We start from the raw sequence: 15,363 nt of genomic DNA on the forward strand, positions 1-15,363 counted from the left end.
TAGCTCCCTCGAGAGGGTATATAACTAACCGTATTAGGAAGACCTATACGGCATATCTAGGAGCCTTTTCTGCTAGGAACCTGCTAGCTTCTTCGTGGCTAGCTAAGTAGGAAGAAATCCTCGAGGAAGCTAACTAATACTTCCTCATAGAAGCTCTTTCCGGCTAGTGGCTACGGGATATATCTCTGCTAATAAAGCCTATTAGTAACTGTTGACTTGATATGAGACATGGACCAAGACATGTTTAGGCAGCAGTTACAAGTGGTGAGTCACTGGATAGTGGCACGGACGTGCCACTATGTATATATGTATGTTGAGAGCTGTCAGACAGAATTGAATAGAAGCAAGTTCAATCGCAACAGGTTATGAGCCCGGTTGCTTTTATTATCCTTCCACTGCACGATTGAACTCGGCATATGAGAACACTTTTTCGTCAAGAATCGACGGTTGACAGCAAAGACCCGGCACTATGGGCAAGAAAGACTACAAAGGAACCATCCTTGATGGAAGAGACTCCTTTGACAGCTGGAAGATGGATCTTGAAGATAACTTGTTGAGTGACGATCTTATGAGCTGCGTCACCGGTAAGGCAACAGCGGAATCGTCAGATTTATCAACGCCAGGAGAGAATGCTGCGGACATTAAAAATGTCTCTCTTGCGAGAATGAAAATACGACAGAGTATTGACCAGATCCACAAGAACTCAGTCAACCATCTCACCGATCCACGAGCAATTTATCAATCCCTCGTTAAGCGATATGCGACATCGAACAAAGCGCGCCTTCGACAGCTGATGCGAATGCTATACGACGTTAGTACGCAGACGAATAGAACTGTGCAGGAGAAGGTCGACGACCTAAAGCGACTTCGAGCTCAGATTAATAGCCAAGACAAGGACATTGTTATCCATGAACAGCTATTGATTTGCTTCTTGCAAATGAGCATGGACGACGCTTTTAACACTACGGTCGAGATCTTGAACGCCTCGACAGAGACGTTGACAATGGAAAAGGTGCAGAGCTCTCTGGAAAGCAAAGAGTTGGAGCTCGTCGATACGACAATCAAGGGAGAAACCGCACAATTCGCAGGTCGTGGCCGCAGTGCATGGAACAAAGGGAACAACAGGTCCAAAGCACAGGATGGTGGCGATGATAGCAAGGAGGAGTATCTGAAGAAGGCAGGGGGGTGCTGGTCTTGTGGCGGTATGCATTTCAAGCATGATTGTGCAATTTGGCACCAAACCAAAGCAGGGAAGACCTGGCTAGCCTCTGAAAAAGCGAAGGCGAGAGAGGCCATGGATAGCAAAGAAAAGGCAAACGCGGTCAGGATCCTTGAAGACAGTGGTAGTGAATCTGAGAGATCTACCTACTTGCTTCGAACACAAAGGAAACAGCCCTCCACAATGGTATCTCGACAGCTGTGCTTCCGTCCATATCACCCCAAGGGAAGACCAATTTATCTCAAAGTTGTCCCCTACAAAGACAAGTGTTGAGATTGCAGACGGCTCCGAGGTTCGTTCAAGAGGGAAAGGAGATGTGAGGATCTTTTACATCTCACAGAAAGGAAGAGCAAAGTCGACAATAGTACATGGGGTGCACTACATCCCGGAGGCGACGAGCAGCCTGCTATCAGTCGGTGAACTGGAAGACAGGGGAGCATGTATTGTCGTGGACTCTCCGGGGAAGACAGTCACGGTGACAAGAAATCAGGAGGAGGTGCTGTTTGGCCACAGACATAAAAAGGTGTGGCGCTTGAGCCAGACAAGAGGGCACCGAGCCCATACAATCCAAGAAAGGATGGCGATAACGGGGTAGCGCTGAAGTCAATCCTGAAGATGCCTGAAAGACTACTACATGCTAGGCTGGGACACCCTGGAAAGCATATGGAGGGCAAACTGAACGCCGTAATGGATGATCTCGGAGACAACTCATTCTGCCCGTCATTCTGCTCAAGCTGCACCGAGGCCAAAATGACAAGAAAGGTCTCAAGGGAGCCAATGTCTGCGGTGACAGAAAAGCTAGAGAGAGTCCATATAGATCTTTGGGGGCCAGTTGAGCTATCACTTCAAGGAATGAAGTACATGCTGACAATCACCGATCAGGCTACCGGGCGAGTTTGGGTTTATTTCTCTAGAGACAAAACGAGAATTACCGACAAGATCAAAGCCTGGGTAGTTGTTGCAGAGGCAGAGTGTCGCGAGTACGGAAAAGGCGAAAAGGTCAAGGCGATGCGCTTTGATCGCGGGAAGGAGTTTCTAAACGAGGCAATGAAGGTATTTTGCACGGGAGAGCTATTCGGATCAGACCAACAGTGGGCTACCACCCGGAGGGAATAGTATCTCTGAGAGGCATGAGAACCATATCAGAGAGGGGTCTGCTATGCGCCACGAAATGGACCTCCCTGCAGCATACTGGGAGTTTTCGAACGCAACAGCGGCCTATCTGAGAAATAGGGAGTTGTCAAGGGAATGGCTAAAAGCCCATGGGAGTTATGGCGTGGAGAGAAGCCAAGATCAGGGCACTTGAGAGTGTTCGGATGTCCTGCCTGGGTATTTATTCCCAAAGAAAAGAGAACAAAGCTTCTGAAAGAGCATGGCAAGGAGTTTTGTTGGATACAAAGAGGAGACAGATAAAATCTATCTAGTCTGGAACCCAGCTGATAAGAAGGTCCACGAGGTTCGATTCGTGGAATTCGATGAGAGCAAGTATATGGACAATGAAATCAGCCAAGAATCACAATCGCAGTATGACGATGAGAAGGAAGAGAAAAAGGAGCAAGGGGAGCTCACTGATGATGACTCTGATGCCGAAGATTCGGTCAGGGATAGGACCATGGACCAGGAAGCTACAGAAGCTGGGGAGGATGCCGGAGAAGCAGCGGATGGGAACCCGACCGACCAAGACACTGCAGATTCGGAGGAAGAGCTCCAAGGAGACACAATCGTTGTCAATACAGGGAGCGGATATAACCTCTGCTGAAAGGAGTCTGCCGAAAACAAGATCCCAGATTCGTGGTTCACACAGAAACACGGGATCAATTACGAGGAAACCTTCGCACCCACGATCCGGCTCGATGCGATGAGGATCATTCTAGCTTTAGCGGCGAAGAAAGGCTGGAAGGTATACCAGATGGATGCTGTGGCTGCGTTCCTTGCAGCAGACCTAAAGGAAAGGATCTTCATGAAAGTGCCAACTGAGCTCCAGCAATATTTCGGGAAATACGTTCAGATCCTGAAGAGTTTGTACGGATTGAAGCAAGCTGCAAGGATGTGGTATTTGCTAATATCAGAATATCTCAAGGAGATTGGTTTCTCACCGATGACAGTGGACCCGACAATATTCAGACATACAGAGTCGGGGTAATCATCGGCGTGCACGTGGATGACTTTATGATTACAGGGGACGAGGATGCCATTGAACTGGTCAAGGAAAAGCTGAAGGAAGATTTGAGATGAAAGACCTCGGAGAAGCAGAGAACATTCTCGGAATTCGGATTCAAAGGCACAAAGGAAAGCTGATGATTGGTCAATCACAATTTGCGAAGAAATCGTGGCAGAATTTCTCTACGACGACTCAATGAAGCACGCAACCCCATGGAACCTGGAGCTATACGGAAGCTCGTTGAGGAACCGGACGGCCTCTGAACCATGACGAATGGTTGAAATACGTGGAATTGCTCGGAAAGCTGATTTGGCTATGCAATACGAGGTTCGACACTATATTCGCAGTTAACAGAATGGCATCTTTCACGGTAGAGGCATGCTGGAACCACTGGAAGGCTTTGCTACGAATATTGGGTTATGTCGGCAGGACTATTCACCACGGTATCACATATGGCGGAAATAATGAGCACGCTCAAGGAGTCGAAGGCAGCGATATCGACTATTATTCCATTGACCACAACATCGAAGGGCACGTCGGCTCTGCAGGCCTACAAGATGGGGAAGCGTTCTCTGACACCGACTACGCTACTGATCCAAGGGACCGGAAGAGTATCCTGGGGTTCATCTTTATGGTCTACGGAGGCGCCGTCATGACGTATAGCAAGAAGATGAAATCAGTGGCAAGATCTACGACAGAAGCAGAGTATGTTGGGATGGGGAGGCCACAAAGCTGCTCTCTGGGGACGTCGACTACTTGCAGAGCTGGAAGGAAAGGGGAGCAAACAGTGCCACTACTGCTTGGAGATAATAAGGGCTGTACAGCTGACCCGAGGAGTATCGAACACGTCGAAAATCAAGCATGTTGATATAGCATTTCATCACGTCGTTGATGAGGTCAAGGAAGGAGAATTCAAGTCTACTGGGTTCCAGGGAGAATATGCTAGCAGATGGGATGACCAAGCCTCTGCCTAGGGATGCTTTCGAGAGGAACAGGTGGAGGATTGGAATTGGACCCATACGCTATGAATAGCGTTGCAGTTGAAGTCTGACAGCTCTAGGGGAGTGTTGACTTGATATGAGACATGGACCAAGACATGTTTAGGCAGCAGTTACAAGTGGTGAGTCACTGGATAGTGGCACGGACGTGCCACTATGTATATATGTATGTTGAGAGCTGTCAGACAGAATTGAATAGAAGCAAGTTCAATCGCAACAGTAACGGTTACTCGACTATCTTTCGAGAGGCTAGCCGGGAACTAGACGAAGAGGCTGCTAGAGTACAACAGCAAGCAGTCTTATTCCTTCGTGGCCAGCACTCGACCTAGACGGCTCGACCTGCTGCCCCTGCAGCTGCTGCAGCCCCTGTTGCTGCGGCTCCCGCTGCTGCTGCTGCGGCTGTTGCTCCTTCGGCTCCTCCTCCCTCGAGAGCATTAACACCGTTATCAACGGCTGCCCTAGGCCCGGCCCCGGCTCCGCCTCTTGCTCCGGGCCCGGCCCCGGTCCCGTTAGTCAGACCGGCCCGACTAGTCCCCTAATAGACCTTTCAGTCCGTTAGTCGAAAAATCAGGGAACTAGTCGAAATCGAACCTCTTCGTCAAAATCAGCAACAAGGGGTAAAAAGGGGGGGTTTTTAAGCAGACCTTCCGGATCGGGACGAGGATTCCTCGAAGAAACAGAAGACTAGACGACGAAACGGCTGCCTAGCCTGCAAATCCCTAGGCCATCGATTATTACAATGCTAGTAGGTCTTTAAGGAAAACCGACCCGAAGGATTTAACCCTTTAAAGAGGCTATAAGAAACGATATAATAGTCTCTTAAGGAGGATCCCTCGTTGTAGAAGAAGATAGACGAGATTCGGGTTGCTAAGAAATAGCAACTAATAACGCCGCTGCCCTTATTCGAGCCGCAAATTCGAGGAAAAATCGTTAGTATAGCAAATCTAGCATTCGTCTTCCCTACGGATTAGCAAGACCAACCGTTAGGACCCTCCGATTATCCCCTACGAAAATCAGCTATCCTTGACTCCGGTGCTTCCCTCGACATCTGCAATACACTCTTACGATTCCGGTCCTTTAAGAAGGCACGGAGGGAATACCTTATTGCCGGGGAATCAACCGTACGGATAGAAGGATATAGAAGGGTGAATTTCACGATAAAATTACCTAATAGATCTATATAAATTCTTCGAAGAAAAAGGGTAGCTTTTTGCCCTCGATTTTTAACGAGCCTGATTTCCTTCCGCCTTCTTCGAAAGGAAGGAATCTTCTAGGATACGACGTCTAAGCCTACGAGGCTAGTCTAGAAGAATCAGACTATTAGGCTTATCGAGGAAAAATTCGGTTAATTTATTCTCGAATTCCAACCTATCCTTAGGAAGGAATCTCTCGAGAAGTTAGCTTTCCCTGCTAGGAGGGTAGGATCTAAGGACCCTCTTCTAGCAGCCTAAGGAGACGGCAATCTTTAGCACGCACGACTTAGTCACCCGGGCCCCTTAGCTTTATATAAGCTAGGACAATAATAGGGCGTACGAATAAGGGGACCAAAGACCGTCGAATGCGAACACTGCGGCTAAGGAAAGACTAGGAGACGAATTTCTAGACGAACGCCTTTACGGCCGGACTAGCCGTGTAAGGAAATTTAGGTCGATTAGACCGACGTCTCTAGGGACTAGGAAAGCTTCGTTAGGGTAATGTTTTTCATAGACGCTTTTTTAGGGATAGTTTTCCCTTATTTCTTATAGACCTACCTAAGCAAGCATAACTAGTCTGCCCTCCGGGACTTCGTTAACTAGATGAAATCCTACTTTAGCTACGAGGTAAAGAAGATACGGTCTAACGGAGAGCTATTTACGAAGGATATCTTAAATTAGCTTCGAAAAAGGGGCATTTTACCCCTCCCGTTAGCACCGAATACCTAGGCCTAGAACGGAGGGGCAGAAAGATCAGGGGGTGCTATAATAGAAAGGGCCCGTACGATAAGACTTACTGTAAGGCTTCCACACGACCTTTAGAGGGAAGTCGTTGAGACCGCCTATTACCTTCGGAACCGGACCCCTAGAGGGACTACCTAAGGAATAGACTAGAAATCCCCCCTCGAGCTCTTTACGAAGAAGAGGGCCTCGCTAGCCCACCTTCGTGCCTACGGCTATAAGGTATACGCAATGACTGCCGATGCATAGCTAAAAAGGAAGAAGAAAAGAAAGCTTAATCTAAGAGCCTTTATTAGTTACCTTATTAGTTATAATTCTACGAATATCTTCCGGATCTAGATTCCTCTTCTATGGAAGGTTATTTCGACTAGGGATGTGATTTTCAACGAATCTAGCTTCTTCGACGGAAAGAGGGATTAATAGCCCCTCTTACTCTCTTAACGTTAGCTAATTTAGAAGATTTAAATCCCCCCTTCCTAATAGTCTTAAGAAGAGGTCCTAGACGAGGAAACGGAAGAAGAAACCGACGTCGAAGTAGTAGAGGATAACGCCGACTTCGAGGAAAAAGAAGAAGAGGAAGCTGCTAGATTAGATGATCTAGACGAAGAAGGAGACTATAGGAAAGCGGTAGAGCTAGAATACGCCTACCTACCTACGCCTCCTCCTACGTAAGAAGAAGATCTAGAAGCAGCTTTTTTAGTTAGTCTTCCCGTCTCGGCCCCTAAGGGGGTAGGAAAGGCACCTCTCTCGAAGGATTACCCGGCTGCCTTTTTATCCCTGCTTCGAGAAGCAAAGGAAGGTATAGGGCCCGATACGAAAGAAGACTAGTTTCTCCCCTATTTCGATCGTTTTTCCGACTTCTACCTAACGCTAATAGAAGACGGTTCCCACGGAGCGTTCATAGCAGGCCGGCTTTTTAAGCTAGTATTAGCAAGGAAGGTATATAAAAGAGACCTCCCGGACCCACTAGCAAACCAGAAGCAGCTAGAAAAACACCCCTTTAGAGACTAGTTTTTCTAGGCCTAGAAAGACTACCTAGCCTTATACGAAGAGATAGGGTCTTTCGAAGAGGTCCTTAAGGAAAAAGCAAGAGGAAAACAGGTCCTTAGCTATAAGTAGGTCTTTATCTATAAGACTAATAAACACGGCTTCCTTTAAAAGTATAAGGCCCGGCTAGTTATCTATAGGAATTAATAGGAAAAAGGGGATTTACCTACTAGGGCAACCACCCTAGCTAGGATGTCTTTTCGGACCCTTATGGCTATAGTAGCAGAATTCGACCTCGAGCTCGATTAGATAGATATAGTTAACGCCTTTATTAACTGCCTACTTAAGGAAGAAGAAGTTGTCTATATACGCCTTCTACTAGGCTTCTAATAGCTAGGAAAGGTTCTACGGCTTAGGAAAGCTCTATACGGACTACGAAGATCACCCCTTCTTTAGCAATAGCATTTAATAGGTTCCCTCGAAGCCCTAGGCTTCACGAAAGTCCCTTAGGAACCGTATATAATGCAGAAGGGTAAAATCACGGTCTTCTTCTACGTCGACGATATTATCTAGGCCTACCCGAAAGAGGAAGAAGCTGCTGCTAGGGAGGCTATACGAGGCCTATAATAAAGGTATAAGATAACTAGGCTAGGGGAGCTAAAGTGGTTCCTAGGGATACGAATCCTTAGGAATAGGTCCTAACGGATAATCTAGCTTACCTAAGACGCCTATATCGATAAGGTCGCTTATAAATTCCTCCCTAATTCCCTCGATAAGAAGCTTCCCTCTACGCCTATATTAGACGAAGAGCTTTTGCCTGATCCGTCCTTTTAAGCTAGGGAGTAAGAGAAACACTAATATTAATAGAAGGTGGGCTCCCTGCTTTTTTTAGCTATTTCTACTAGACCGGATATCTCTTTTACGGTCTCCTAGCTAGCTAGGCATAACTAGAATCCTAGCCCTAGGCATTAAGAAGCAGTAGATAGAGCTATCCTTTATCTCTATTTAATGAGATTATATAGTCTGCGCCTAGGAGGGCAGGGAAGGAAATAAGCTGCCGAAATCTTCCTTTATTCGAGCGATTCGTCCTTTACGGATAATTCCTTAGATAGAAAAAGCTTATAAGGGTATATTATATCCCTTTTTAGAGGAACTATTGCTTAGAGAGCTTCGAAGCAGGCCACCGTTACGACTTCTAGTACGGAGGCAGAGCTACTAGCTCTTTTAGAAGCGTTAAAAGAAGCGATTTTCCTTAGCCGGCTATTAATATCTCTACGACTGTAAATTCCGACCCTATTAGCTATAGAATACGATAACACGCAAACTATACGAATTCTTACGGAAAACAGTAAGTTATCGACCCGGCTACGGTATATCGATATCTACTAGCATTGGTTACGCTAAGAGGTCTAAAGGGGACTTATTTCCGTCCGTTAGGTTCTAACGGCATCAATAAAAGCCGACGGTCTTACGAAGCCCCTACCGAAGTAGAAGCTAGCTGTCTTTTTATAGTAAATTAGGCTAGAAGACGTTCGAGAGAAGCTATCCTTAGAAGCCCGCCTTAAGAGTCTACGAGAGGAGCTAATAGCACGTAGGAGGAAGGAGACGTCTATAGCCGAAGAGAGGAATTAGGACTTGTCCTAAAGGAGGCCCTAGCTTAATTAGGACTTATTCTTCTTAAAGGCCCCTTTTAGGACTTATCCTTAGAGAAGACCCCCTTTCTTGCAGGACTTGATTTCCTCCTTAGGCCCCTTTTCCTAAAGTAGGTCTAAAAGAGCCCGGGGCCAAAACCCGGATTTCTCGAGTAGGGGAGAAGTATAGACTAAGACCTCCTCTATACGCTCACTAGCCCGAAGCCGTATTAGCTATGCCCTTAAGGGGCAGGCCATAGCTAAGGGGGTGTGTCGCGAAGCGTGGCCTGATTTCGTAGTTCTCGGAGATATCCCTTAGCACGAGGGACCAAGGAAGCTAAAAAACACCCGGTATAGAAGAAGGAAGAAGGAGCTAAAAAGAGGTGTAGAAAGGAGGGTGGGGGCATAAGGGGAAGTAGAAGTAGCGATGGCTTCCTATAGAGGTGGCGAGAGATAAGACGGATATGCCGGCAACGGCTAGAAAGGAAAGGAAAAACCGGTAAAAAGCTCGGTAGTTAAAAGGACATTAGTAGCTTCTTTAAGCAGGATCTTCTTTGTTAATTGAGATGCTAGACGGGTATAAAGAGGGGCGTTAGATAGAGGAAAGAAGGACAATTAAGGCAATATAACAATCACTCCCCTACCTTTATTGCTGCCCCCGTAAGAATTAAATCCCTCTGCCCTGCCTATCCGACCCCTTACTTTTAATTTTACCTTCGTGCATTTTTATGCACTTCTCGCATCTCTCTTTACGAGAATTATATAATTAAAAAAGAAAGTCTAGTCCTCTATAACCTAGATAAATATAAGTAAAGAAGAAAAAGCTACTATAATTACTAAAGACTCTTATAAAATTAAAATTAAGTAGTAAGTATTAAGTAATAACTATAGGAAATAAATTAATCTTTATACTAATTAAAAATAATTTAGTTTTCTACTTAGCTAATATTTAGACTAAGTTAAAAAAATACTTTACCTATTAATATTATAGGGCAATATAACCCTTAATAAGTACGCTCTTACTAAAGAGGGTACTAACTAAAAGGATATCGACGCTAAGATAGAGAATAAAGCCTAATAAATTAATAAGATTATATTTCTTCTTAATAAAGGCGATAAGTCGCTTAAGTTTAGCGCTTAGTTCGGTAATAAGTAACCTTTTTAAGGAATTAAAGAAGTACTTAAATAAAACTAAAAGGTATTTTAATCTTCTTAACCTTAATTACTCTTATATACTAATTATTATAGAACTAAAAAGCATTAGTATTTTAGTGCTTTTAAAAATACTTTAGTATAACTATTTAGTTAATATTTTCTAAGCTATAGGTACTTAAAGTATACTTAACCTTAGTAGTTTAAGTAGTAAAAAGCGTTCTTTTAGAGTAGTAGAAAGAGTAAGTCTTACTTTATTTACTTCTTTATATATTTCTAAGTTAACTCCTTACTAGATTTCTAGAATCCCTTTATAGCTTAAATATTTTCTTATATTATAAACTATTTTATTAGTTTACTTTTAGTCTTTAAACTAAGCCTTTATAATAAATCGCGTTAATAAGAAGACTATTTATATAAGTACTAAGCTTTTAATAATTTAAGCTAATTAATTAAACTAACTAAATAAATAAGAGACTTTTTAGTATATAGCTTAAGACTAATATCTATCGTTAGGTATTTTAGGTAATTTCTTAACAACGAATTTTAACTAGGCCCTTAAAGATCTTAATAGTACGCGAGATTTATAGCTATATAAAGTAAGGTAAAGGGAAGAAAAGGAGTTAGGTAATCCTTCCTAGACCTATATAACTATAATAAGAGACTAATAACTTTCCTTAATCTATTTTTAAGAGAATCCTTTTAAACTTTAAGAGGTATACTAAGGAGTATAAGAATATACTTTATTAGTTTCTTTTAAGTCCTTTATAATAAGAAGCCCTAGCGTTATTCTAGATACTATTAATAGAAAGCTTTTTAGTTTAAGTTAGCTAAGTAGATATTTAAATCTATAGAAGGTATTTAAGGCGTTTTTCCTAACCTATTACTACCTTAGAGAGTTAGCTTAAAAGTAAGGAAAGTAAAGAATTTTAGTATATTTTATTTATATACTATTATTTAGATTAATATAAATATTACTATAAATACTATAATATTTTATAATAAGTAGTAATAGTATAGTTACTATTAATATATAAATATATATTTTAATTATTTCCTTTTTTATATAAAAGTTTATAAACCTTTATTTTTCCTAAGTAATATATCCCTTTATAAGAAGGACTAAATAGATAAACTTCTATATAAGTAGAGCATACTATATTTTACTAAAGAAATAATTACTTAATATTAAAAGTATATACCCTTAGATAGAGATTAAAAGGGATATTAATTACGCCTATTAAAATAAGGGTAGATACTTAAAGGTAGGAATAGAATTCTAGCTATATTCTAAATAGTTCTTCTATCTTACTACCTCCCTTTTACCTTTTAAGCTAAATATATCTATCTTAAGAAAGGATTAAAACTAAGTAGGTAGAGTTATTAATCTATAAACTGCCTAGATAACTAAATATATAAGAACTTAAGGGGCGGGAGTCTCGAGATTATCTTAGTAAAAGAGGAAGAAGTTTTAAGGGCGGCCGGGATAAGGGAGTTAGTATTTAATATATTAGCGTTAGCGGCGGCTTAGGGAATACTATTAACGTTTATTATACTAGGCTTAGTCTAAGAGGCGGCGAGCTTTATTATAGAGGATAAGGAAAGCTTTACTTAGGCGAAGATAAGTATTATAGAAGTAGTAAAGTTAGTTATAAAGGCAGCAAACTTTTTAGAGATAGCGAGCTTTATAAATATAGCGAGCTTAATAAAAGGGGCGCTAGTATCTTATAAGCTAAATCGGTCGATTAATTATTCGCTTAGTCTTATATTTACTAAGGACTAATATAATCGCTAAGCTAGTAAAGAAGCTATTAAAGCTTAATTCTAGCTATCTAGCTATAAGCTTTACTTTTACTAGTAAATAGTAAGAGTTTATTTTATTTTAGATATACCTTTCTTAAGGTAAGGTATATAGTATACTAGGAGCGTACCTTTAGAAATAAAAAGAAAGGAGGGAATACTTTCTATAATAATATAGTAGGAAATTTTAATTAATAGGTAATATATAAAGGCTTAGTAAAACTCTTTTATATTTTATATATAGTATATATACTAAGATATAACTTTATATTTATAAGAATATACCCTTATATTCCTATTTTACTATTATAAAGAAATAATAGGTATAGGGAGGCTCTATAAAATAAGCTAGTAAAAAGAGGCTCTATAATATAGTCTAAGGGAATAACCCTTAAAGATAAAGACCTTTACTAGACATCTATACCTTCCTTTAGGAAAAGCGGGTTAAGATAAGCCTATCTTAATAAAATAAAACATATATAAAATGCATAAGTTAATTACGAGTAGAACGGATACCCTATTACCTATTTTAGCCTAGCGGTTCCGAAGATATCCGCGATACGAGAATAGGTAGGGCATAGAATATTCTAGTTAAATCTACTACTTATACTAGAACCTATAGTCTTACTTTAACTATTATATTATAATTAGACTACTTAATAAGTTAGGAAGATATACTATAGATAGAGCTTTTTAAGCACTATAGAATATACTAGAAAGCTAACTAATTAGTCTACTAGTAAGCGAGCAATAGTCTATAAAAGATAAAGGATTTCCCTAGGAGTAGTAGATAGAATAAGTAAGTTTATAAGTATCTTTTATAACGCTATTCTTTTAATATATTATTTAGCCCCTTATATACTCGTTATAAATTCTAGACGAGATCCTACCTTATACTCTATCGACCGATTATTCCGCTTACGTTATTAATTACCTAATCCTACGCTTATTACTTATACCTTTTTATAATATTAAAGTAGTATATAGCTTTTCTTACTTTCTCTTATTATTAGATATATACCTATTACCTTAGTACTATATAATATAAAGCACTCTATATATACTAGTTATACTAATTATTTATATATATTATCTACTTTACTTTATTAAAAGCACCTACTTACTTATAATAACTATTTATATAGATCTATATCCTCTTCTTTATAGTAGATACTCTATAGATTTTATACTTTAATAATCTATTTCTTTAAAGATAAAACGCTTAAAAGTTAAATATCTTACTCTAAGCTTTAAGCTTCTTACCTTATAGTAATATAGACTAAGATTCGCTTTTTACCCTTTTACTATTAACTTAAAGTAGTTAGTACGATTATCTTAATTCTTCGTTTAATAATAATAAAGACCTACTATCTCCTTTTTAATCTTTTAATTAAGGAAGTAAAGAAGGTAGTACTATAGATACTAGTATAATTCCTACTATAAGCTAATATCTCTTAAAAAGCCGCTATACTTTTAGTATTAAGATTATTAAGATTTCCTTAATTAATAAATATCTACTAGCTAGTATAAAACGAGATTTAAAGCTAACTTATTAAATAATATTTAATCTCTACTCTTATAGTATAGTAGTTATATACCTAGGAAGCCTACTAGCTATAACGCTAGAGTCGGTTTAAATCTAGCTAAGGGCACGATTAATTTTTAGTTAAACTAGTAGACTACGCTAACCTACTTATTAATTAGCTAGTTAGCGCTTCTAAAAGCGCTTATAAATATAGTAGCAGTCTAGCCCCGCTATAAGTAGGCCGGCCCGGACCTCGCCTACCTAGACCTAGCGACGAATTCGTTAAGACCTCCCCCCTTAACCCCGGTCCGGGCCACCTAACTAGGAAAATAAAAACCTAGGGCCGATACTAGTAACTTAATAAGTATAGCGCGAAGCTAGTGCGATAACCTAACTACCGGCCTAGCTAAAGGCCGGTATTAATAAAAAATAGCCCGCTAAGCCTTACGGCGGAAAAATAAAGTAGAGCCTAGAAAGATATTATTATAGGATAAGGTTAGAGATAATTATATAATTAACTATTAACCGTTAACTAGAAAACGCTTATACTACCGATTAACGCTATATACCCCGCGTATATAAAGGAGTTACTTTCTAAGGTTACTTTATAGTAGGGCTAATACGATTCCGACTAACTATAACGATACTTAAGATAGCCGGCGTAAGATTCCTATATATTGCAACCGCGACCTAGTATAAGGGCGGACTAGCTATAAAAGAGGGGAGGGTTTTCCTCTAAGTACTTTAGTTTTTCCCTCCTATTTAACGTTAAAGTTTTAGATACCTTTAGATAGGTTACTAGTATAATCTTAATAATAATATTTAATCTCCTAAGATAATATACTCTTAAGTAAGTATCTTAAGCTCTAATACTACTAATATAGATATATATCCTTATAAGAAGAATAATTTTTTAATCTTTAATACTTTATATTATTTAAATATATAGCGGCCTTTTAAGGAAAGTATAAACTATAAAATAAAGGAACCTTAAGTAATTTATATATCTTACTAGTCTATACTAATCTATCCTTATATTAAAGGTTCTAGTATAAGCGCTCTTATATACTATAAGTAAGGTAAGTTTTATATTAAAAAATAGTAACCTAAGAATATATTTTAATTTACTTAAGTATAAAAGAAATATACCTTAGTATATTTATATTTATTATATAAAAATATAGTAATCTATTATACTAATCTTATTATAAGGCACCCAAAAATAAAAGCTATAATATTAATATTATCTTATTAAGTTTATTTTATAGATATACTTAGCCGTTAATATCGTAAACTATAAGTCTTTTTAAGACTTAGTTTATTTCTACTATCTAGAATTCTATATTCCCTCCGCCCCTATACTAATAAATATAATAGAGATAATTACTAATAATCTTTAAGAAGTATTAATTATAAGGAACGGTGTTCCTACTATAAATAAAGCAGCTATAATATACTCTCCCGATTATATAAGCTAATAAGTAGTATATTAATTATAAATAAAATCCTATATTATAGAGTAAGAATCGCCCGTTATTTTATATATTATTATATATTAAACGGGTTACCGGTTATTATATAATTAAGAATCTAAGAAATAGAGCTAGCTTAGAATACTAGCTAAGACCTCTTAAGAATACTAGCACGACTAACCTCCTTTAAATATAAATATTAGTAGAACTAAGAAACTTCTTAATATACTTAAGGTATTACTAAATTCCTTAGTCTTAGGGCTATATAGTAGCTTAAATCTAGTCCTAAAAGGTTCTTCTATTTAGCTATAATTATCTATATAAGATAGTATATCTACTAGTAAATAGAAATAGAATTATTAACTTTAATACCTCTTTTATATACTAATATATTACTAATAAATTCTATTAAAAATCCTACTTTATACTCCTTCTTCCCTTTTATTATATAGTCTTGTATAATTCCTTAATTTCCTAAAATTCC

The 15,363-nt window shown here is 39.3% G+C and overlaps 2 protein-coding genes across 2 annotated transcripts; both read left to right on the forward strand.

The window, feature by feature from the left end:
- Positions 1–469: 469 nt before the first annotated feature.
- On the forward strand, positions 470–3,454 carry HRG_01989 (reverse transcriptase (RNA-dependent DNA polymerase) domain-containing protein; the record flags this gene model as incomplete). Its single annotated transcript, XM_044860460.1, has 5 exons — positions 470–1,202; positions 2,115–2,272; positions 2,664–2,942; positions 2,982–3,237; positions 3,300–3,454. 5 exons carry the CDS (start codon positions 470–472, stop codon positions 3,452–3,454), a joined length of 1,581 nt encoding a protein of 526 aa, XP_044724093.1.
- A 281-nt stretch (positions 3,455–3,735) lies between these two features.
- On the forward strand, positions 3,736–6,904 carry HRG_01990 (uncharacterized protein; the record flags this gene model as incomplete). The annotated part of the gene is made up of 2 exons (XM_044860461.1): positions 3,736–4,085; positions 6,874–6,904. 2 exons carry the CDS (start codon positions 3,736–3,738, stop codon positions 6,902–6,904), a joined length of 381 nt encoding a protein of 126 aa, XP_044724094.1.
- Positions 6,905–15,363: the final 8,459 nt, after the last annotated feature.

Source organism: Hirsutella rhossiliensis (genome assembly GCF_020360975.1).
Source record: "Hirsutella rhossiliensis strain HR02 chromosome Unknown scaffold00002, whole genome shotgun sequence".
Lineage (NCBI taxonomy): Eukaryota > Fungi > Ascomycota > Sordariomycetes > Hypocreales > Ophiocordycipitaceae > Hirsutella > Hirsutella rhossiliensis.